The sequence below is a fragment of the Carassius gibelio genome, chromosome A3, assembly GCF_023724105.1.
Source record: "Carassius gibelio isolate Cgi1373 ecotype wild population from Czech Republic chromosome A3, carGib1.2-hapl.c, whole genome shotgun sequence".
Lineage (NCBI taxonomy): Eukaryota > Metazoa > Chordata > Actinopteri > Cypriniformes > Cyprinidae > Carassius > Carassius gibelio.
This window is the reverse complement of record NC_068373.1, coordinates 6278657-6302230: the sequence shown is the minus strand read 5'-3', so window position 1 is coordinate 6302230 and position 23574 is coordinate 6278657. Positions and strand designations below refer to the sequence as shown.

Here is a 23574-nt window from a genome sequence, read left to right as displayed (position 1 = left end):
ACACACACACAAAGAAATCCCACTAAAAGCACCTCTATAAACCGTAATTCAATACTAAATGTGGATTAACATATTTTATTTTGAAATATGTATCTTTAAAAGTAACATGGTGCAGAAGAGGTTTTCTTAAAAACCATAAAAACATTTCGCAAGGTTTCATTAATGTACCTCAAATCTATACTTTTTGTCAGAACTACAGATATTTATAAAAATATATATATATATTATTTTAAATTCTGTATTAAATGGAATTTATAATATTAAACTCCTTTGTCATGAAGGTCCTCTTTTAGTGCTATTTCAGCCACATTAATTCTGATAAATCTTATAGTTTATACTGTGTATATATACATGTATAATTTTAGGTAATCACATACATTGTAAAGAAAATTTATATTTTATATTATTATATTGTTAACACCATAGGAACACTACTCACAAATAGTTCATAACCAAATGCTAATACTAGCGTTTTCAATATTGTAATGAATATTTAACTTAACAGTGCATAACATTGTTGTATCAAGACCATGTTGACACATATTAAGTGTTAGACAAAGAAAAACTTTTTTTTGAGAAAATGAAAAATGCAGGAAGTGTCACCAAAACAAAAGGCACATACGTGTTTTACAGATTTATCCCAAAATCTCTAATCCTTGGTTTATAAATAATTTTCCCCAGACTGTTTGTCCAACTACTTAACAATGAGTGAATTCACTTTAAGTTTTATTTAAAATTCTACTGGCCAACACTTATGTTTCGGTTAATAAAATCTCCTGTTTTTGCTGTTGGTCTCTTCTCAGGACTTTCTGGTCTACCTGATGAGTGGGAACAGTTGTATATTTGGCTCCTCGATTGGTAAGAATGATGAGCCCCTTAAAGTGGACGTCCTACTCTTTGCTCCTGACATCCTAGCTCAGCACTGCTGTGTACAGCGCCTTGATGCCACCAGTGACCAAACCAAGGGAAGTAGCAAGATGCAAACCATGCTCAGACCCCTCCACAGCGCACATGTTACGCACAACGGCGTCCCCCTTGATGACGAGGTTGAGTTGTGTCCAGGGGACCTGGTGGGGCTCGGTCAGCACTATCTATTTATGTTTAAGGACCCTACAGCCTCAGGAGCCTTTCAGACCCCATCCTGGATGGCCACGCTGTGTCCTCCTGCCACAGCATCACCCTGTAATGAGTGTCGAACATCCGTCAGAAGGAGGAAGACTCAAAAAATGGCCGCCCGCTGGAGGGACTTGGACGGAAGGGTGGTGTCGCTGTCCTATCAGGTGCAGCACGAAGATCAGGTCTTAGAGAAGATTCTCAGTATGGTGGACCCAGAAGAGGAAGAACCTAAACTTACTCCAGCTTTTCTGCTCTGTCTGTGCATTCAGCACTCTGCCACCAACTTTGAGTTGGTTCACCTCCGGAAATTGCTGCTCTCTATTGCTAATCAGATCCAGCTCACCATGTGGGTGAGTGGGAGATTATAGAGTACAAATAGCAGCCAACAATACCATTAACAAGAAAAGCACAATGCTATATTATAAGAAAGTTCCTTGGAGTATACCATGGTACCATTATATATAGCATATATCATTAATATAGTAGTCATGTAGTACTATGATGTATAAAAGTCTATGATGTCCATATGATGCTATTTAAAGGAAAAGAACATGTCCTGTTTTACACTCCTTTTGATAGCTGAAATAGGTCATTGTTGTCATCAGAGATGAAAGGTTGTGGCACATTTAAACAGATTTGTTCTTCATAGATCTTTTTTTTTCTCCACTTCAGGAAAGAACAAAAGAACTCGCAGCTCTGCAGCCAGACATGTGAGAGAGCTTATATCTTTCTGCAAACATTCTTCTTTCACACGCCTCTCTGAAATAAGCGCAGGGGACTTAAAGAATGGCAGTAACTAGCTCATTATCACTCATGGTGCTGTGTGTGTTCCATTCACTTTTGTTTTCTCTTTGGCGCCCAATCATGACCCGAGATGGGGCCACTTCAGCATGTCATTAACTGTTGAAGTGTCCAGTAATAAATCTGTCTGCAGACAGACAGCAGTGTTAAAGTGCTTCAGGCTCTGATTGTTTCATGTTTAAATTGTAGATTTGGCTAGCTGAGAGCTGGCCTTTTCTTTCACTTTTTTTCACTTAGTTCGGATCCTGATTTTTTATCTTTTTCTCCACATTGTAGTGAGGTATAGAGATTAGTGGTTAGAATGGAAGTATTAAAGGGGGTGGTGGGGGGGGGGGGTATCCTCAACATCTTGGATTATGGCTTGCTTGCTTTTTTTGGAGGCTATTCAAAGTATAGAAGCAAAAAAATAGAAAGGTTTTGTAAGCGTTTGGCTATAGGGGTTTGTTTAGCCAGTCAAACCATTGCACAAAGCTAAATCATCTTTTCTTTGTTTGATTTAGCTAGTTGTTAGGATGGTTGGTTGGTTGGACTTTTAGATAGATGTTTGGTTCATTGGATGGTTGGATGGACAGTTGGACAGACAAAAATGGTGAGATGATGGTTAGTCACTTGTTGGTGGGACAGACACATTAATGGATGGATGGTTGGCTGGTCAGACATATACATAAATGGTTAGATTGATGGTTGGTGATTGGTTTGTTGGTTGTTCAGACATAGAGACTAACTGAATAGTTGATAGATGAATGGTTAAACAGTAATCAGTGCAGCTGGGTGATTTATTGGATAGAGCCAAATAAATAGGTTTATATAGACAGGCAAATGGTTGGTTGGTTAGTTGGTCCGAGGGACAGAATTTTTGATGGATAGACAGATAGATGGTTGGTTAGAAAGAAAGATATGTCGTTTTTTGGACAAATGATTTATTAAATGGATAGAGAGATGGATGGTTGGTTGGTTGGTTGTATGGATATATATTTAGACTTAAAGACTAAAGGTAGATCGGCGGTTTGTTAAACAAATGGAGAAATATGTGGATTGTTTACAGATAGGTGTTTATATTATAGATAGATGGATTAGTCTGTTGGATGAATGTATAAATTGGATGGATCTTGGTTAGTCAGATCAAGGGCTGATTATTTAGTTCAATGGTATTTTTTTTATTTTTATTTTTGGTTAGACGGATAAATTAATAGATGGATTTTTGGATCAGATACATAAATGGCTATATGAAGAAATGGTGATTGGTTTGTTGGTTAGACAGACATGTAGACAGACAGGATGATGGATGGATGGCTAGTTAGATAGATGATTGGTTAGTTGGTTGGGTGTATATAAATGTTGATGGATAGATATCTGGATAGATTGTTGATTAGATAGAAAGATGGATGCTTGGTTGTTTAGCTAGACATAATAAAATGTAACAGAGGTAAATTGTTGGTTGATTGGTTATTTCTGCGGACTTAGACTGGCAGGCAAAATGTAGTATGGTTAGTTAGACAAATGGATAGATGTATGGTTGGACAAGCTTATAGACAGGTGTTCATAGACAGGTGTCTGGTTGGTTGGATGTACAGATATTTTTTATATATAGATGGTTGGTTGGTTACTCAGACAAATCAAGGAATGAATGTTTAGGTCAATGGTTGATTGGTTAGACAGGTCAATGAATAGTAGTTTAGAGATAAGGATAATTGGTTAGTTAGATGGATGGTTGTTTGTTTGTTTGTTTGAACAAAAATATATATAGCTGGACAGATGGTTACTTGGTTTGGAGAATCGTTGGTTGGTAGGTCTGATGAAAAATAGATAATTGGTTTGTTGGATAGGCAGACAGAGTGATGGATGGATGGATGGATGGATAAATAAACTTACACAAGTCTATATTTTGATAACATGAACATTGTGCTCTCTATGCTGCAGAAGCACCAGTGATATGTCGGCAGAGCAGCATGTATTGAACATCCACGATCTGATCTCAGGCCTGCAGCCGCTGGTGCTGTGGATGTCCAACTCCATTGAGCTGCTGCACTTCATCCATCACGATGTCCCCCTTCTCCTAACGTGGAGACAGCAGGACAGTCAGGAAATGGACAAAGGTATCAGCCTTCCCTCTGTGTTGTCCTAAATTACACTAAATATGTGTTAGATCACTGTGACACATGGCCTCTTTGGTTCATTGCTTTAGTTATTTGTTTATTTCAGCTTTTGGTTTCAGAACAAAAGAATGCTGGTATGTGAGCTCTTCCTAGAATGTACAATAATATCACGTCTTCATCTGCTCAGAATCAATGGATTGTCAGATCCAGTCCACATGTGCTGCCAGCGAGGAGGCCATGACAGTACTAGAGGAAGTCATCATGTTCACCTTCCAGCAGTGTGTCTACTATCTCACTAAAGTAAGCACATTACAGACCATTATGTTAATTTATTGATAAACTTATTTAAATATTTTGTGTGAAAACTTAATATATTAAGTATAATCTTTTAGTAATTGACCTTGATAGGTAGTGTTTATATTACATTAAATATGTTCCTCATAGTCCAAAAGGATGTAAAATATGTGAAACAGGACATAACCATGTAAACACCTTTCTGCACTTCCAGTCTGTAAGCCAAAATAAAGTCATAACAAGGCAGTGGAGACATAGGGTTTGGCCATAGCTATTGATGAGCGAGATAACTCCTCTCCTCCCAAAGAATCAAAAACAAACACATTAACAGTGTATTTTCTCAAGGCTCAAGTTAATGACAAATCCCTGCCTCTCTCCGATGAGCGTGGAATGTTTTGGAACACGATGTCGACAACATTTATTTTCTTGCTGGATTTGTCTTTTGTTGTACTTGATAAATGTCTTAAAGACAACTTCAGACTGAAATTGTCAGTTTCTGTCCATTGTCAATTCTTTCACGGTTCTCAAGTCTCAAGTCTCATATCTCAAGTCCTGCCCTATAAAACAACTGGGATATCAGGGGTTAAGTAGACAGGAAGGCCGTAGTTACCCATCCTCTGCCTGATGGGGAAGCAGCTGTGGACCTCCACTTGTGGACTCAGAGTTCATCTGTTTCCTGAGCAGGAAATATTCTGTTCTCGTCACCAGAAAGGGAGAGGAGTGTCCAGTTAAAGCAGTCAGAAAGTCTTTCAGGGAGATTACAGTTGCATGGAGTTTAGTTTCTGGATCTTTAGCATGTACATGTCTTTGAAGAAGCCAGCTGTGTGAGGTGATTGGATGGTGACAGGAAATTGTATTTTCCTGTTAAAAGAGCTTATGGATCAGTTATCAGCATAAGGATCATTGTTTCTATTAAAACAGATTTCATCGTAGAATTTAGATATTTTGGTTGTATATCATTTGTTGTGAATGCTGGAATCCAGGCATCACTTAGTCATGATAATGAATGCTATGATGTCATGACTATGACATAAAGGGAAGAATGTGTCAATCAGTGATGAGTAATGGGGGCGGGACCTATGGTTCTGGTTAGTTTCTCAATGACATCATATGGCTGAAGTGCATAGAGTGAGAAGCACTTGTTTCGGCTTCATTAACCTTTGCTGTGCCCTGACAAATTGGCAATGTGTGTATTTTTTAAGAGTTGTGTTGAGGTGCTGTCACTTTTACCCATGTTTAAAGAATTTACATGGAAAAAATCCAGTCATTTCAATAGGAATCCATGCGATTGGCAATTTTGAGTGAGGGTGAAGAATGTCCTCATGCAGATTTTGGTGATGTTGAATGGGGGTGGGGGGGGGGGGGGGGGGGCTGGAAAACCAAGCCAGTCGATTTGGTCATGGCAACCAGATACAATGCATGCAAATTAATTGTAAAGGCTGTAAATTGTAGTCTGCTGCACTAGCAATAAACACATTGAATAGAATTCAACATATTTGCATTTGCTAACAGAATTTCAAATTAGATTTTAAGCAAATCAATGAGTGAATTACCCACTGCTTTAAAACAGGTATCTTTTGGACATTATTCAAGTTAAATGCACAGGCACACAAACACATTTAGTAACATTAAATCTTACTGAAAATGGCAGATTATATTCTGAAACATATTTCTAGGTTGTGTTCTGTGTGCATTCAATTACATTTGGATGTAATTTGTCCTTTTCCTGACATAAATGTAAAACACTGAGCTGGTATGAGAGCGTCCTATGGATCAACTTTATGATGCTGTCGGGGTCTGAAGTTGGGCATCTAGCTACATCTGTCTTTATTTTGGTTAGATTCAGATTCCTCTGCAGTTGTTGTATGTTGCAAATAAATAAAAAATCCATTCATGTCATGCAACATCATGCAACAAGCAAGCATAGGCTATTATGCGCCAAAATACAGATTCATTTCGCACCAGCTTCTTATGCAAATAAGATTGGGAAAGCCTATAAGTACGTCTGATTTTATTTATTAATTTACTTACAATAAATAACAGAAAAAATATTATTTATTATATTATATTACAATAACTACATTATATACATATTTACCTTTTAGTCGAAAACATTATTAATTAACAAATATTTAGTCAAATCTTTCAATCGTTAGAGGGGACCCTAACTTTAATGACTGAAAATAGTTGGATATTTTGCTAATTACTTATTGCAAATAGTTGCAATTATATGCATCTCAGCATTGTAATACATTATAAACCAATATGAGTTGAGTGTAAATTGACTGTAAGTTTTAATTCAAATTATGAAATGAATGCCACCTTATTGGGTAAAAAGCACTCCCTACACCTACCCTAACCCTACCCGATATTTTATTTTCAACTTTTTGATGATTTTCTTCAATTGTATTAAAAATCAATGCTTTTCTGATGTGATTAGAAATCTGCAAAGGGAGAAAAACTTTTTGGAGAAGGATGCAGATTCGAACCCATATTGATCACATCAAAAGGAATTGAATGGCTTTACTTTATTATAGGCTTGCAATATTGTTTAATATTGATGCAAATGTTTGAAAGTTTGAAATCTGGTGTTTCATTTACAGTGGATGGTAATCTCTTGCCAGAACTTTTCTCTTTCCATACGCCCTCTTTATTTCAGGTTTTGGTTAGAATGCTGGATATTTCTTTTATAACTCTGTGATAAAATATGTTGTTGCTATGCTCTCAGCCTTGCCTGAGTTCCCGTCTGGCACAGTTTATCTGCTTGGTCTTATTTGTTGACAGAATCCTTTATCTGTTCCCGAGGGGCAGCAGTGGGAAAAGTGAGTGTGGATGTGAGATGCATCTGCTGGCTCAGTCTTATCTGAATGATTGTCAGGACTCTCACTGGTGCTGTAACAATGGGCAGTCAGACCAGAGACAATCTCCAGAGTCCAGTCACAGCCACATATCACCCCGCTGAGGGGAAGTCAGCCTGTGCCGTACTTCCTGTCGGCTCAGACGCGACGTTCAGGAATTGCACTCAGCTCTGCTCCTGGCTACGTCCTCTGTGCTGAAAGCACAAATAATGTGACCTGTCTTGCTCTGTGCTGTTACATCAGAGTTACATTTATACATTCAGAATTTACAGGTTTTTAGAGTTACATATTATGTATTCAGCTATACATTCAGGATTTATAAATATAAATATATATTCTGATATTGATACATACACACTATCAAATTAAAGTTTGGAGTGGTAAGATTTTTTTAATTCGTACCAAGGCTGCATTTTACTTTAAATATTATTACAATTTAAATGAACTGTTTTCTATTTAAATATATTTTAAAATGTTATTTATTCCTGTGCTGCAAAGCTGGATTCTCAGTGTCACATGACCCTTCATTGAAATAAGCTGATTTGCTGCTCAAATAACATTTCTTATTATTGTCAGTGTTGTGCTTCTTATTATTTTTATGGAAACTATAATTTTTATTTTTTTAATAATAGCTTCAAAAGAGCAGCAATTATTTACAATAATATTATAAAATTTCTCATTAATGTCAGTATTAATCTATTTCAAAGAAAATAAAAAAAATCATACTGACCCCAAACTTTTGCACAGTAGCTTGTTTTGAAATTTACAACAATTCAAGATTTATTATTATTATTATTAATATACCTTCACATTTACAAGTATATATTTAGAATCTGGATAGATATCTTTTCAGAAATATTTTATTTTATTTATATAGTTTCTAAATGATTTATTATTGTTATATATTCATATTTGAAAGGTAAGATTTCTCATATTTATAAAGTCATATTAACAAAACCAATCCTTTCCCCCGTCTCCTCTGTTAGAGTCTGTATGCTGTGCTGCCGGGGCTGCTGGATAGTAACCCTTTCTCCGAGAGCGGTCAGCTGCGCATGCCTGCGGGAGTCAGACAGATCCTGGACGTCCTGAAGGAGGCACTGCACCTGCTCAACACTTTCCAGGTGCACAGCGAGATCACATCTCAACTGCTGACCTACCTGTTCTTCTTCACCAACGCCTCGCTCTTCAACACGCTCATGGAGAGAGGTGAGCACATGCACTGAAGCCACTCGGAGGACTTGTGCAAGCTGTTTTCATCAAAAGCACAATGGCTAAGACAACATATAAGATGAGAGAGCGTGGTGTGAACTGCTTTGTCGAACCGTCTGTTTCCTGCTCTATTGGGATGGGTATTTTTCACAATGGTGAGAATTTTACCTAGGTGTAAATATTCACTGGCCGCATAGCACAGCTGTTTGTGTGACAATAGTCTACTGAAGCTTTAATTATGACAAAATGTTTTAGTTTAAATTGAGCTTTTGACTGAAAAACTATAATGAAGCTACTTCTTGACCTGACTTCTGAATAAATATTGATACGGGTGTTTTTAAGGGTCTGGAGATGGCTTCTACCAGTGGTCTAGAGGAGTGCAGATCCGGGCCAATCTGGATTTGTTGATGGACTGGATTCAGAGCATTGGTATGGGAGATTTGGCTGCTGACTTCTTCCAGAGACTCTCTTCTGCCGTCAACCTGCTCGCAACTCCCAAAGAGACCCTACTGCAGGTCAGAAACCCTTTAAACTGCTGCACAAATACATGCACTGATGCAAATACAGGAGATTTACAGATGTATTGTACTAGAGATGTGCCTTTCATTCATATTCCAGTGCCATGCTCATGCACTCGTACACAATAAAATATTCTGACACCAAAAAAATTAACTTCCAATTAAGCATTCGAACAAGAACTGATTGTTTCAGTGATTGATTGTTTGAGTGAGAATGTTCCATCTATCTATCTATCTATCTATCTATCTATCTATCTATCTATCTATCTATCTATCTATCTATCTATCTATCTATGTGTGTGTGTGTTACTAGAAATACAACTGTTCATTTTTCAGAATCAGAATCAGAATGAGCTTTATTGCCAGATATGTTTACACATACGAGGAATTTGTTTTCGTGACAGAAGCTCCGCAGTACAATAGAATGACAGCGACAGAACATAAAACACATAATAAAAGAATAAAAAATACAAATAAGTAGACAGTGAATGACAATATACAAATTGGCAATTGTAGGCAGGTATATTACAAAATGCAGTTATGTGTGTACATATATATTGTGTGCAAAAATTAAGTGTATACTAAGTATGTGTGTTAGATAAATAAAGTGTATGTGTATATAAATATAAAGTGTAGTGTGTTCCACAGTTATTGTCAGCTGTTCATAAGATGGATTGCCTGAGGGAAGAAACTGGTCCTGTGTCTGGTCGTTCTAGTGCTCAGTGCTCTGTAGCGTCGACCAGATGGCAACAGTTCAAAGAGGGGGTGTGCTGGATGTGAGGGGTCCAGAGTGATTTTGACAGTCCTTTTTCTCACTCTGGATAAGTACAGTTCTTGAATAGAAGGGAGGGTTGTACCGATGATTCGCTCAGCAGTCCGGACTACTCTCTGTAGTCTTCTGAGGTCAGATTTAGAAGCTGAGCTGAACCAGACAGTTACTGAAGTACAGAGGATGGATTTGATGATGGTGGAGTAGAACTGTTTCAGCAGCTCCTGTGGCAGGTTAAACTCCCTCAGCTGGCGAAGGAAGTACAACCTCTGCTGGACCTTTTTCACAATGGAGTCAATGTGAATGTCCCACTTCAGGTCCTGAGAGATGGTGGTTCCCAGGAACCTGTATGACTCCACTGCAGTCACAGGGCTGTTCATGATGGTGAGTGGGGGGAGAGCAGGGGGGTCTCTCCTGAAGTCCACGATCATCTACACTGTTTTGAGCGTGTTAAGCTCCAGGTTGTTGAGACTGCACCAGACAGCCAGCTCTTTTACCTCCTGTCTGTAAGCAGACTCGTCACCGTCCTGAATGAGGCCGATGAGTGTGGTGTCGTCTGCAAACTTCAGGAGCTTGACAGAGGGGTCCTTAGATGTGCAATCGTTGGTGTACAGGGAGAAGAGCAGTGGGGAGAGAACGCAGCCCTGGGGAGCTCCGGTGCTGATTGTACGGGTGCTGGATGTGTATTTTCCCAGCCTCACTAGCTGCTGCCTGTCTGTCAGGAAGCTGTTGATCCATTGACAGACGGAGGTGGGCACGGAGAGCTGATTTAGTTTGGGCAGGAGGAGGTTTGGGATGATCGTGTTGAAGGCCGAGCTGAAGTCCACAAACAGGATCCTCACATAAGTCCCCGGTCTGTTTAGGTGTTGCAGAACATAATGCAGTCCAATGTTTACTGCATCGTCCACAGACCTGTTTGCTCTGTAGGCAAACTGAAGAGGATCCAGCAAGGGCCCAGTGATGTCCTTCAGGTGGCCCAGCACCAGTTTCTCAAATGACTTCATGACTACAGACGTTAGAGCCACAGGCCTGTAGTCATTTAGTCCTGTAATTTTGGGTTTCTTAGGGATGGGGATGATGGTGGAACGTTTGAAGCATGAAGGGACTTCGCACAGCTCCAGCGATCTGTTGAAGATCTGTGTGAAGATGGGGGCCAGCTGGTCAGCACAGGATTTCAGACAGGCTGGTGTAACACAATCTGGGCCTGGTGCTTTTTTCCTTTTCTGCTTCCAGAAGACCTGGCGCACCGCATCCTCACTGATCTGAATTGCAGGTGTGGGGGAGAGGGGGGATGCAGGAGGTGAGAATGGTGAGAGTGCTTGATTGGAGAGGTGTTCAGGATGGATTGCAGGAGCTGTTAGTGGTGTGAACGTTTGTTTGGAGAGGCATTCAGGGCTGGATGCAGGAGTTGTGAATGGTTGTGTGGGGAGGCGTTCAGGGCAGGTGATGGGTGTTCTTTCAAACCTGCAGTAAAACTCTTTCAGATCGTCTGCCAGTCGTTGATTCTCTACGGTGCTGGGGGGTGGTGTCTTGTAATTGGTGATCTCCTTTAGACTTTTCCACACTGATGCGGAGTCGTTGGAAGTGAACTGAGTCCTTATTTTTTCAGAATAATTCCTCTTTGCCACGTTGATCTCTTTTTCCAGTGTGTATTTAGCCTGCTTATACAAGACATTGTCCCCCTTCACGTAAGCATCTTCTTTGGCCTGAGGTAGCTGTCTGAGTTTTGCAGTGAACCACGGTTTGTCATTATTGTAAATTATTTGAGTCTTTGTAGGAATACACATATCCTCACAGAAACTGATATATGATGTTACGGTCTCTGTGAGTTCGTCCAGATCGGTGGTAGCAGCTTCAAAAACACTCCAATCAGTGAGGTCAAAACAAGATTGTAAATCCTGCTCTGCTTCATTAGTCCATCTTTTAACAGTCCTTGATACAGGTTTAGCTGATTTTAGTTTCTGCCTGTAGGACGGTATTAGATGAACCAGAAGGTGATCAGAACGTCCCAAAGCTGCTCGTGGAACAGAATGAAATGCATCCTTTATTGTGGTGTAACAGTGATCCAATATATTACTGTCTCTTGTGGGACAAGTAACATGCTGTCTGTATTTTGGCAGTTCACGGGACAGATTGGCTTTATTAAAGTCCCCGAGAATGATTAAAACAGAGTCCGGGTGTTGTTGTTCTGTCTCTGTGATCTGATCAGCGAGTTTCTGTAAAGCTGAGCTCACATGCGCTTGAGGATGGATGTAAACACTGACCAGAATGAACGAGTGAAACTCCCGCGGCGAATAGAACGGCTTGCAGTTGACAAACTGCATTTCTAGATCAGGACAGCACATCTTCTTTAACACAGTTACATCTCTACACCACCGTTCATTGATGTAAAAGCATGTCCCGCCGCTGCACGATTTCCCCGTTGATTCTGCGTCACGATCCGCTCTAAACAGCTGAAAGTCCGGCAGATGGAGCGCGCTGTCCGGTATGGTGTCATTCAGCCAGGTTTCCGTGAAACACAGAGCAGCAGAGTGTGTGAAATCCTTATTTGTCCGAGAAAGCAGAAGGAGTTCGTCTGTTTTGTTAGGTAGAGAGCGGAGATTTGCCAGATGGATGCTGGGCAACGGCGTTCGAAATCCGCGCTTCCTGAGTCTGACAAGCGCTCCCGCTCGCTTCCCCCGTCTGCGCGTCCTGAAGCGCTTGATCAGCGCCGCCGCTCCTCCGATAACAACGTTCACTAAAACATCTGAATAATTGAAATCCAGAAAAACATATTGTGGTGCGTTCTGCCGAATGTTCAGCAGTTCTTCCCTGGTGAAACTGATGGCAGGAATATAACTAAAGAAAGGACAAACTAACAAAAACACAAAAACATATGCAGAGCTCGTCACGAGCTCTTTTAGTTCACGTTAGCTCAGGTCCATTATATAATATTAACAAGTACGACTTTTGATTTTAATATAATAATGTGAATGTATTGGAAAATCTTTAACTTAACATTAATGTATTTGTCATTGTTAGTTTATGTCAACAAATTTAATCTTATTGTAGAGTGTTACAAATACATTTTGGTTGTCACGCTCCATCAGTTAGATATTGCTTTTGTGTAGAGTAAAAGTTTCTTGCAAGCCCCAATGTGTTTTAGAGAAAATATGTTCTCTTTAATTGCTTTTAATTAATTTGACAAACCAGTTCACAAATCATTTAAATGCACTTATCATGTGATCATAATTTACTAGACACAAAATACATTGGTTATGACGTGTGGGAACCCTGAGTATCGATGATTACCAAAAAAAAAATCTTGTTCTGTGCTTGTCAAAAATGGTGTTAGAGCATCCCTGTATTGTCTGTTCAGTTTCCCTTTGACGCACAGTCTGTTTTTGATTGCTGATTGGACAGGTGTGAGTATCAGTTATAGAAATCATGATAAAGCCCTTTTATTGGTCATTAAACAGTTACTATGACTATAAAAATGTTGTGATGTTTCAATAATCGCCACACAAACCTGTTTCATAAGCCAACAGCATTGCCTGGGCTATCAGGTTAATTCAATAAAACCTCATGATAGCATCAATCTCACAACGAAGGTCATATTTACATCTTGAGTCATGCCATTCTTCCGTACATCACATCAATAAAACCCTGTTGAGCTTGTCACAACATGCCAATGGATTCAGCCACGAACACTCGGTCACATAATCCTAAATAATGTGTATTGTTCAACTCAATCATCAAAGTTGAATCACTTTGTAAATCACAATGTAAGACGGTGTGCCGCAAGCAGGAGAGACTTTAGTACCTGGACAAACAGGAAATAGAAGAACTCAAACCAGCTGTTTGTCTGGTCCTAAACCTGTTAACTTCCTTCAGAAGACATTGATAGTGGGGAATGCATTGTTTACACTTTAGTCCATAAGGAAAAGAGTTAAAAGAGTTATCTTAGGTTATCATACCATAAAACAAAGGCACAATAACAGAGGACAGTAAAAAGTTGAGTGTCGCCACCCAAACGAACTCATCCTGTGCCGTGGGGGGTTTACAGGTCTCCTGAAGCGGCTCACAATGGATGATGTCGTTCAGCTGTTGGCCACGGCTCTTGGTCTCAGTGTGTGAACTTTGACCTTTAAGACTTTAAGCTACTAGAGTAGCACACAGCAGACGTGAGAGCTGGATTACAGTTCTGGGTGGGAGCGGCTAGTGTTTGGGGTCTGCTGTGTTTTCGAAAGCCTTCATTTTCAAGGGTCAAAAATGATAGAGTAGTGTAAACGACTTAAACGTAACCGTAGCAAAAGTTATGTGTTATGTGTTTTAAAACCAAAACACACTAGTGTGAACGTAGCCTAAAACTACTACAGTAACTGCTCAGCATCCATATAGTAATAAAACACAACACTCTACAACTCAGAACATTTTAGCAATGCCCTATCAATTGGCTAATAATTGGCTCACCCAACTACTCAGAACATCGCATTTTTTAAACTATTTTAAAGTTCTTGAGAACTTTAGCCAACATGAAAGTTAAAGTTAAGCCTTGAGGAACTGTACTGTTCTAGCTAATTATATTAGCACATGTAGCACTTGTCGAGACAAATAAGACCTCATATATCTGTCAGTATCAACCAGTGTGCAATTACTGAATGTTAACGTCCTCTATCCCATCAACAAACAATGGTGGCATGTCCCAGTTACTAGGAGACTGGTTGTTAGGGTTCCACCCATGGCATGAGGTCACAGTTTGTGGTTTGTAAAACCATTGCTGCACATATTTTCAGATGTATTTTCCCCTTTTCCATCCGTCTATTCTGGGACAGCCATTCGGACTCTTCAGCCCAGACTGTTGCTTGTGGGTGTACATAGCAAAGAAAAATCACAACATATCCTTAATGTCTGAGTTATTTCTTTTAGACAGCAATGAGATCAAATGATAGGTAATTATAAACATATGATAAGAAAAAAAAAATCTGTAAATGTGTACCTCAACAGTGTCTCAAACTGTGCTCTTCGTTTTGTCACGTCTGCCAACATTTCTCATTAAATTCACCACATTCATTGTCAATTGTCTGGTTTGTATCTATGTTTAAGGAAGCTATGAGGAACATCTGAAATTTGATACATCAAATATCTAGACCTGTTGTACTCTTTGGATTGAGTACTTCTTTTTATATTCCAGATATACTTGTGTCAGGTCAGTTAAACAGGTACCTTATATCAGACCTGAATTATATATTAGTAAATATTTATAGTTCTTCTAATGCACATGGTTGAAAGCAACCGCATGTCTGTTTTGACTTCAGTCAGTCTTGCAGCTTTTCCAGACTAACGTGGCACCATCCATCACGTGTTTGAGGCTTTTCTCAAAAATGTCTATGCATCAGCTAAAACTTTCCCACTACATTCATCCTAGAACACTTCATTCCTTAGATGTATATGTAATTGGTTAATGCATTTAAACAATTATCTGTAAATTGTATGCAACCCTTAAAAGAATGTCTTACATATTTAAAAAATAATAATAATTATAGTGTGTTTGTTTTTTGAGTAAGGCACATTAAATTAAACTGAAAGCAGCACTGAAAATCTAAACAAAAACTGTCGTTAATAAAGAAAATCTGTCTGAATTAAACTAAGCTGTAACCTTAAACCATGTGGCAAAAATATCCTGCCAGGTTCTGCAGGAGTCTGTTGTGCTGGTGAGTTTGTACGACATTCATTCCCAAGCTGTTGTTTCCTAAATTTTGTGAAGAGCCTGGTTTAATTACATACAAGTACTGGATGTTGTTTTGTTCTGGATTCAAAATGACACAGAGGAAAACACTACACTGTTATTAAAATTCTTCGGCTATTCTTAGGACACCACTAAAGGAGAATGAAAACACAAATGCAGTGTGTTTTTTGGTGAGCTCTCCTTAGTTTAAGTGTTTTGGCTGTATTTCCTTTTTGGAATTTTAAATATGTTTTGCTTGTTGGAAACTAGCGTTTGCTTGTCAAAGCAAGGCATGTACTGCCAGAAATAATGTACCTTTGTGAAATTAATAATTGTATACCTATTTAAAATTATTTATCAAAAATACTAGGAAATGGTGTTTCCACCCTATTATTCTCATGATTGCATATGAACTGAGGCTACATGATATTTGACGAAAGTTACATTTCTCCAGTTGTTTTACTTGAACTTAGTCCCACTTTTGACAATATAGAACACAACGATATTCTATACTGTGTAAACATTTCTAAAATGGCTATATAAAAAAAAAAAAAAAAAAGACTATCCTATTTTAGATTCTACATGTTTGTGAAAATGTGACTGTGTGAAATATATGATTATCCGATGCTAAAGAAGGGTGTTCCACTAGGCTCAGTCTTAGGTCCTTTGTTTTTTTCCATTTTATATACTCCCTCTAGGTGATATTATTAGAGAATATGGCATTTTATTGTTACAGGTATTCAGACTATACACAGCTTTCCTCTAAATTGATTTGTGTGAACTATGAATGTTTACACCAACTGATAGCAGGTTTGCACCAACACTTATATCCTGAATCTGTGCATGGAGTGCATTGAAATTGCCATTACTCACTGAGCTCAGTACAGTTTATCCCAAAAACTAGTTTAATGTGTGAAATGTTGACCAATCAAAATTAGGTCCCTTGCAGATTCATTCTTGTAAGCATCTACATGTGTGTTTACAGGCTTCATGGTCCACTCTGAGAGCTGAGCTTGTTCATCTGAACCCTGCACAGCTGCATCACATGCTAAGAGAGTACAGCATTGCTCGGACGTCCCCTCCATGCTGGACACCATCTCCAGAGGATTCAGCGGCTGCCCTCAATACCGGTGAGCCCAAATATGAATTCACACTTCATCCTGTAACTGAATGATACGATGTACAATATTTAACCATTGTCATTTCCAAAACTATTATACCAACAACCTTGTCAGTATATAGCACCATTTATGTTTTTAAACATATTGTGAAGTGATGTCGTTAGTTTGCTAAGATTCTCTGTTCCCCTGCCTGAGTGCTGACAACAGGAATGTTTTTTTCTCTTAGCTAATATCCTGGAAAGTTTCGACAGCCATCCTCCTCTAATCCTGCCCAGCAGCATTTTTAATCTGGAGCTGGGGAATCCCATCACAGAGCCAGGGCTGTTCACTCCTCTCCGGCATCTGCAGGAGTTTATCCAGTCTCTCCCAGACAGCCAGACACCGCCTGACCAGCAGCCCTCACAGGTAAACCTCCTCCATCCTGTTAACTCCCTATTGACGCCACAGAAAACACACAGGCAATTATTGCAATGGTTTAAAAATGGTGTGTGATGGTACATAAAGGCACAGAGAAAATATATGGTCGAAATCACTTTCAGAATGATTTTTTTCCAGCTTATGAATGAAAAAAAAACATTGACAGCCAATCAGAATCCATCCTGCTATCACAAGCTAGATAATTTAAAGTGGCTGGCACATGTGTGCTAAGAATAAACAGACGATACCGTTCAATGGTGTGGATGCTAATATCGATATCTTTATAGTTATCGTTCTTGGTGTGAACGGTCCTTTACTCTTGCTTTGAGCAAAAGCAAACAATATTGAAATCTTAATAGAACAAAATCGACCAACATGAAAATCTCTTAACAGAACAAAACTGAGCAATATTAAAATCCATGAATTGCCTTTGAACGCTCAGATCCAAGTATCCGAGTCACTTCAACACTCTCTGATTTCTCAATTAGACTACACAATAAATACAATATAGCCAGATCTAAATCTGAAGGATTCCCTTATTTTTGTTGTGTGCTGTCATATTGCCTAGCAGTAAAAATTGCTCTATGGTAAAGCGCTAATGCATTATTAACAGCATGACTTTCTATAAAGATGCTTTGAAACGTTGTGTATTGTGAAAAGTGCTATACAGGTAAATGAAATCACTTGAAATACTGGCTGATAATTCTTTTTTTTTTTTTTACATCTCGGATGCATTCAGGGCTCCTGCAGTAACTTGACTGAAGAGACAGCATCTGAACCCATGACCCTAGACTCAGAGTCAAAGGATCAGCAATGTGTCAGCATGACACCACCTCAGTTTCAGGGGTCTCACAGTAACCTGAGCTCGTGTGAGGCCGTCCTGACCCAGAAACTCAAGTGCTTGGAGCTCCAAAACAGCCTGGCTGGGAATACAGACCTGTGCTACCACAAGAGTCTGGCTCTCGACCCCTCCTGCCTGCTGACTCCTCCCAACACCCCTCAGAGTCTTGACCAAGCCGAACATGAAGCCAGCCTGCTGGAGGGGGCGTCCCAGCAGACGGCACGCCAGCACAGGAAAGGTAACATCACTTCACCATGAACAAGCAGACACTATATACATTGACCTGCTTCTCTCCTCCAGATTCTGGTGAAAAACTAAAAATGGGAAAATATTATGTTTCTTGCACATGCATATACTTTTACAAAGATGTAAACCTACTTGAGCACTAGTACTAGTCATTCTGTTTGTTTGTCAGCTGTACTCTGAGAAATATCTCATGTTCATCCCATAGCGTGTTCCCTGATTTCAAAGGCAGGGTGTATTATCTTTGGAGGCGTATGAGAGGTGCTGGTGTTGATGTGGAGTTGGGTTTGTGTGCTCTGGCTGCATGAGGAAACCAGCCCTCCTCCTCTCCACAATACTCTCCCACACATAATACATGTGACCCTGCCTGTGATAACCCAGCTAGAGTCTTTTTTTTTTCTAAGAAAAATAAATAAACAATCATCCTTCATAAAGATGTAGAACATTCTGTGAAAAAATAACCTTTATATCTTTAATATTAACGGAGTAAGGCCATGTCAAAGATTGAAATAATGGTAAAATTAATGTTTGAAATCAAACTTTGATGCTTGTTATCCCCATAATTCGATTTTGAGAGTTTGGCCTGGATTTCGCAGACAGAGTCACATATTTATACAATGAGCAAAGGTCGGATGAGGTCACTTGTGTTCAAGAGTGAATCTTTGTAATTGGTGTTGGGTTCAGGTTAATATTCAGAACTGGCATTCCTGAGCATATTATCTCTTACTTAGAATTATTAAATGAATTGTTATTGGAAATTAAGCAATCGAAATGATGCCTTGGTGTAAATATAATTCCCAGGAATCTGTACAAAATCTGTTGTACAGACATTTGTAGGAAAACAATAATAACTGTTTCATCAATGAAGAGAAATGATTTCCATGATGAAATAATAAAACAGTCCATACATTTTTTACAGCACTGAGAGCAATAAACACAAAGGTTTCATGAAATAAAGTGAAGTATCCAAGTCGAACTATGGTTCAGTGATGATAATTCCATGCTAATGGATGTTTGTCATATTCATATACCATGGTACTTCAGAGAATACCTTGGAAAAAAACATTGTGCATGTCAGAAAAACCATTGTACTTTTTTTTTTTTTTTTTGGATGGACCATAGCCAATATTATATTATTATAACTAAAAATAATCTTCCAAGTCATATAAGTGTAATTCATAAGCTTAAATGCATTTATGAACCCCATTGTTCCAAAAGGTAGTTTTAATGAAACCAGAGAGATTTCTGTCCCTCCACTGAAATTCCATTCCACCAAAACAGTCAAGCTCCAAAAAGGTCATAAAAGCATCATTAAAGTAATCCTTCTGACTCCAGTGGTTGAATCCCCATTTTATAAAGCAACAAAAAAACATCATGCCTAATTAATCTTGTCTGCGCATTTGCAAAGATATCTGATGCACATTCACAAGAAACAATGACTCATGTGTGTCGTGTCAGCGTAAGAGTGGATGTTTTCAACTGTATGACTCTTTATACCACCAAGCAAATTGGCAGCTAAAAACAACTGCTTCAAATGCAGTTAAGTCAGAATGTAGAGCTGAAACTCATAAAATAAAGTACATTATGAAGTAAAATCATTTCTACACTCAAATATAGTGTAGTATGTAGTGTAGTATGTAGTAATATGGCCATTTGGCATGACGAGAAGTGATGTGATTGTACATTTTAAATACATACAGATAAGAGTGGTAGAGCTCTACATGTGGCGTCCTGTTCCCATTGGTTTCCCGCCTCATCTTTGGATTTTCCTTATCAAGGTGCTCTGCTTAGACCACACTGGCTTTGGTCGCAGATTCATCCCGCTTTTTGTGGTTGTGGTACAAATCCCATAATCTGGTTCAGGAATTACAGAGAGGTGGTTATGTCAGGAGATAAAAGAGCGGTGGATAAAAGATCATGGGAATTTACAGTTGGCTTGCTGGCTGGAATCTTAACCGGGACGGACATGGTTCAGGACACTGGCTGGGTGGCCAAGCGCTGGAGGAAAACCCTGTGTGTTTCCACCAGCCAAGAGCAGAAGATCTTTATGGGAGCATGAAGATACGTCATAAAATCAGTGTTCATACTTGAGTATCATATGCAATATGCATAACTGACTGATACTTATTATAAACCAAACCTGTTGTGGAAATCTGCATCTGTCAGTTGACTTAAAGGTGGATTTGGAATTTTCCAATAGTACCTTCACTTCGGATTTCATTTTGACTGACATGAAATAATCACAATTATAGTAATCCTCTTAATCCTATAAACAACTTTCCTGTTCTACATGCAAAATATCATTTGTGATTATGAGGTGATGTATAACCTGGAAATTCAGTGACGTTTGATTTGCTTGTGCTTGTGAACTAGAGAAGACCCTAGGCTGATAATGTGATGTGTTTGATTTTGTTTTCTCCCTAGAGAACTGCATCACAGGAAACACAGAGCGAAGAACAGAGGAAGATGAGGATGATAGAGCTGAGGTGTTCACCGTAGAGCTGATGAAAGGACCTCATGGTCTTGGGCTGGCACTGGTGGATGGAATGGTGAGAATGATCTGTGATGTATTTTTCTTTTCTACTTCTCATTCTGTACTTGTGTACTTGTCTCTCGCCCTTATGCTAGTGAACACATCTCCCCTGGACTATGTAAATAATAGAGTAGACTGTTGCTACAGTATATAGTAGGCTAACTGTGCACAGTATGTGAATTACAGTTGAGGCAGATTAATGCTAATGAAAAATATAGCTGCAAGCAGTAATTACGGGGGCAAAGCACTCCAACGGCAAATGTAGGAGCTAAGCATGGCATGGAGCATCACACCAATTGCATTAATGTGCGATAACAGCAATTTTAGGATTATTTTAGTTGAAATGGCTGAAAAATCATAAATACAACCAGTAGTGATGAGATTAAAAGGCCTATCACTTTTGACCAACAGGTGGTGCTGTAATCAAATCATTTTGGTGTGTTCTGTGTGAGATGACAATAACACACAAAAAGTTTAGTGTCAATATACTAAAGCATTGCAGAGATACAGCCTGGAGTGTCATTTTGGCATGATGGCAAAATTTTGTTGCGGTGGTATGCAAAAACTGTTTTGTGTATCGATAATCCATAACATTTTGTCAGCACAGTCTAAAGATCATCGGATTCAATTTTGGTGAAAATCGGACCAACGGTTGATGAGGAGTTCGAAAAAGTAGGTTTACAACATAAATCAAACTGGAGGACAGGAAGTTCAGCTGACTCTGGCATATTTGGGATCTAGGTTGTCGGCATAAGCGAGTTTCATTGCAATAGGCTAATGCATTAAAAAGTTATTAGCATTTTTAAAAGTGTAATGACGATGTGAGGTGACGATGACACATACAAAGGTGCAAATATGTCAAAGCTTTGCAGAGAGATACAGCCTCAAATGCATTTTGGCACCCTTCCAGCAAATTCGTTGATGCGCTAAATGAGAACCATTTCGTATATCAACACTAAATCCATAACTTTTTGCCAGCATGGTCTGAAGATGGTCCACGTCAAATTTGGTGAAAATTGGACTAACGGTCTAGGAGAAGTTAAAAAAAGTAGATTTTCAACATTAATCAAAATGGCGGACAGTAATTATGGTCAATTTTCACATAATTGGTATCGATGTTCTCGGCATGACTCACATAATTTAGGGAGTCCATTTTCATTTCAATAGTCTAATATATTCAAAAGTTATTAGCATTTTTGGGATATTTCATTATAACTTTTGAGTACCTTCAGGGCATGGAGCCAAATATTTTTGTAATTATTTTAGTAACGATACGATGCTGCGTTAAAAAAACAGCATTTTAAAACATAATTCAAAATGGCCGACACGGGAAAATTGGATATCATTTGACTTGACATGACTCACTAAAACTAAAGAGACCAGTTGTGTAATTTTTGGCCATACCATTCAGAAGATATAAGCCAAAATATGCATTTTTTATATTTCCTGACCACTAGGTGGCGCTGCATCGAAACACTGCTGGTAGTCTCAGGTCATGCTTATTATAACACACACCAAGTTTGGTCTCAATACACCAAACCGTTGTGGAGATATAGCCTCACGTGCATTTTTGCGTGTTTTTCGTGAAATTTGTTCACATGTCATATGACAACGGTTTGACGAATCAACTTGAATTCCATAACTTTTTGCCAGCATGGTCTAAACATGATCTGAGCCATTTTCTTTGAAAATCGGACTAACCATCCCGGACGAGTTTGAAAAAGTTGGTTTTTCGAAAAATGTAAAATAGAAAAAAAATTTAACCTTGCGATTATTGAATTTTGGGGTTCACTCAAACACCCCTAAACACCTTCGGTGCTTGGCCCCTAATTAGATAATTTTGTGTCTTATGGTAATGAGAATTTAGTTGTAAAATGACAAATGGACATGTTTTTGTTTGAAACACACACACGCTCTCATTTTATTTAAAAGAATGCCCTTCTGATGAACTGTTTAGCATACTGTCTTTAATGGTTGTTCCTTTGTTGTGGTACGGAAGGTATTTCATATCCTTATCTCTGTAGACACTGTAAAGCATAATATAAACTGTAACACAATTTGAGCACTTGCTGCACAACTTCTCAACACCTTCAAAACTAGGCCAGTCTACAGCTGTTATGATTAAAGATAATCATGGTGTGACGAGTGGGGCGGGGCCGAGAGGCGTGGGAACGAGGAGTGAGGCCAGGTGTAGTGATTGAAGATGAAGTGTCTCCTCCCATGAACCCGGTGGTGAAGGTCCGCAGACGGAGAGGAGCCATCAGCGCCGAGGTCTACACCGAGGAGGACGCCGCCTCCTACGTCAGGAAGGTCATTCCTAAAGACTACAAAACCATGGCTGCTCTCGCCAAAGCCATCGAAAAGAATGTGCTCTTCTCTCATCTGGACGACAATGAAAGAATCTGGAGCCGGTGCAGTTCAAGGACGGACAGAAGATCGTGGTCCAGGGAGAACCAGGGGACGAGTTCTTCATCATCCTGGAGGGATGTGCAGCCGTTCTGCAGCACCGGTCAGAGAATGAGGAGTTTGTAGAGGTCGGCCGGTTAGGACCGTCAGACTACTTCGGTGAGATCGCTCTGCTGATGAACCGACCCCGTGCAGCTACCGTGGTCGCCCGCGGCCCGCTCAAATGAGTCAAGCTGGACAGGCCGCGTTTTGAGCGTGTGCTGGGACCATGTTCAGACATCCTCAAATACATAAAATAATGTCCCAGGCCTGGTCCTCTCTCGTCCTTCACGGTCGTCGCTCCAGTTTTATATCCTTCCATCTCCTACGTGGGACTCGATACTGGCGGTGGGGCGCAGGTGCAGCTCATCTTCAATCACTACACCTGGCCTCACTCCTCGTTCCCACGCCTCTCGGCCCCGCCCCACTCGCCACACACGGCTACACTAGATCTGTCTGGTTGAACACATGTAGGCTCTGTTCCAAAAACTAGTGAGCTGCCTTGCTGGATACAGCCTATATAGACAGCATAAAAACCTTTAAAGGGATACTTCACCCAAAAATTTAATTTCTGTTATCATTTACTCACTCACTGTCATTACAAAC

The 23574-nt window shown here is 39.4% G+C and overlaps 1 protein-coding gene across 2 annotated transcripts in view; it reads left to right on the top strand.

The window, feature by feature from the left end:
- Positions 1 to 23574, top strand: part of LOC127944746 (ras-associating and dilute domain-containing protein) — a 34531-nt gene that overhangs the window by 7568 nt on the left and 3389 nt on the right. The window contains exons 5-14 of one of the 2 annotated variants that reach the window (XM_052540957.1): positions 804 to 1466; positions 1789 to 1826; positions 3838 to 4013; positions 4201 to 4313; positions 8152 to 8371; positions 8717 to 8889; positions 16354 to 16498; positions 16716 to 16894; positions 17646 to 17985; positions 20415 to 20539. In XM_052540957.1, coding sequence (XP_052396917.1) covers positions 804 to 1466; positions 1789 to 1826; positions 3838 to 4013; positions 4201 to 4313; positions 8152 to 8371; positions 8717 to 8889; positions 16354 to 16498; positions 16716 to 16894; positions 17646 to 17985; positions 20415 to 20539 — 2172 coding nt within the window. The remainder of the gene's footprint in view (positions 1 to 803; positions 1467 to 1788; positions 1827 to 3837; positions 4014 to 4200; positions 4314 to 8151; positions 8372 to 8716; positions 8890 to 16353; positions 16499 to 16715; positions 16895 to 17645; positions 17986 to 20414; positions 20540 to 23574) is intronic. The other variant, XM_052540967.1, reaches the window with a different exon arrangement.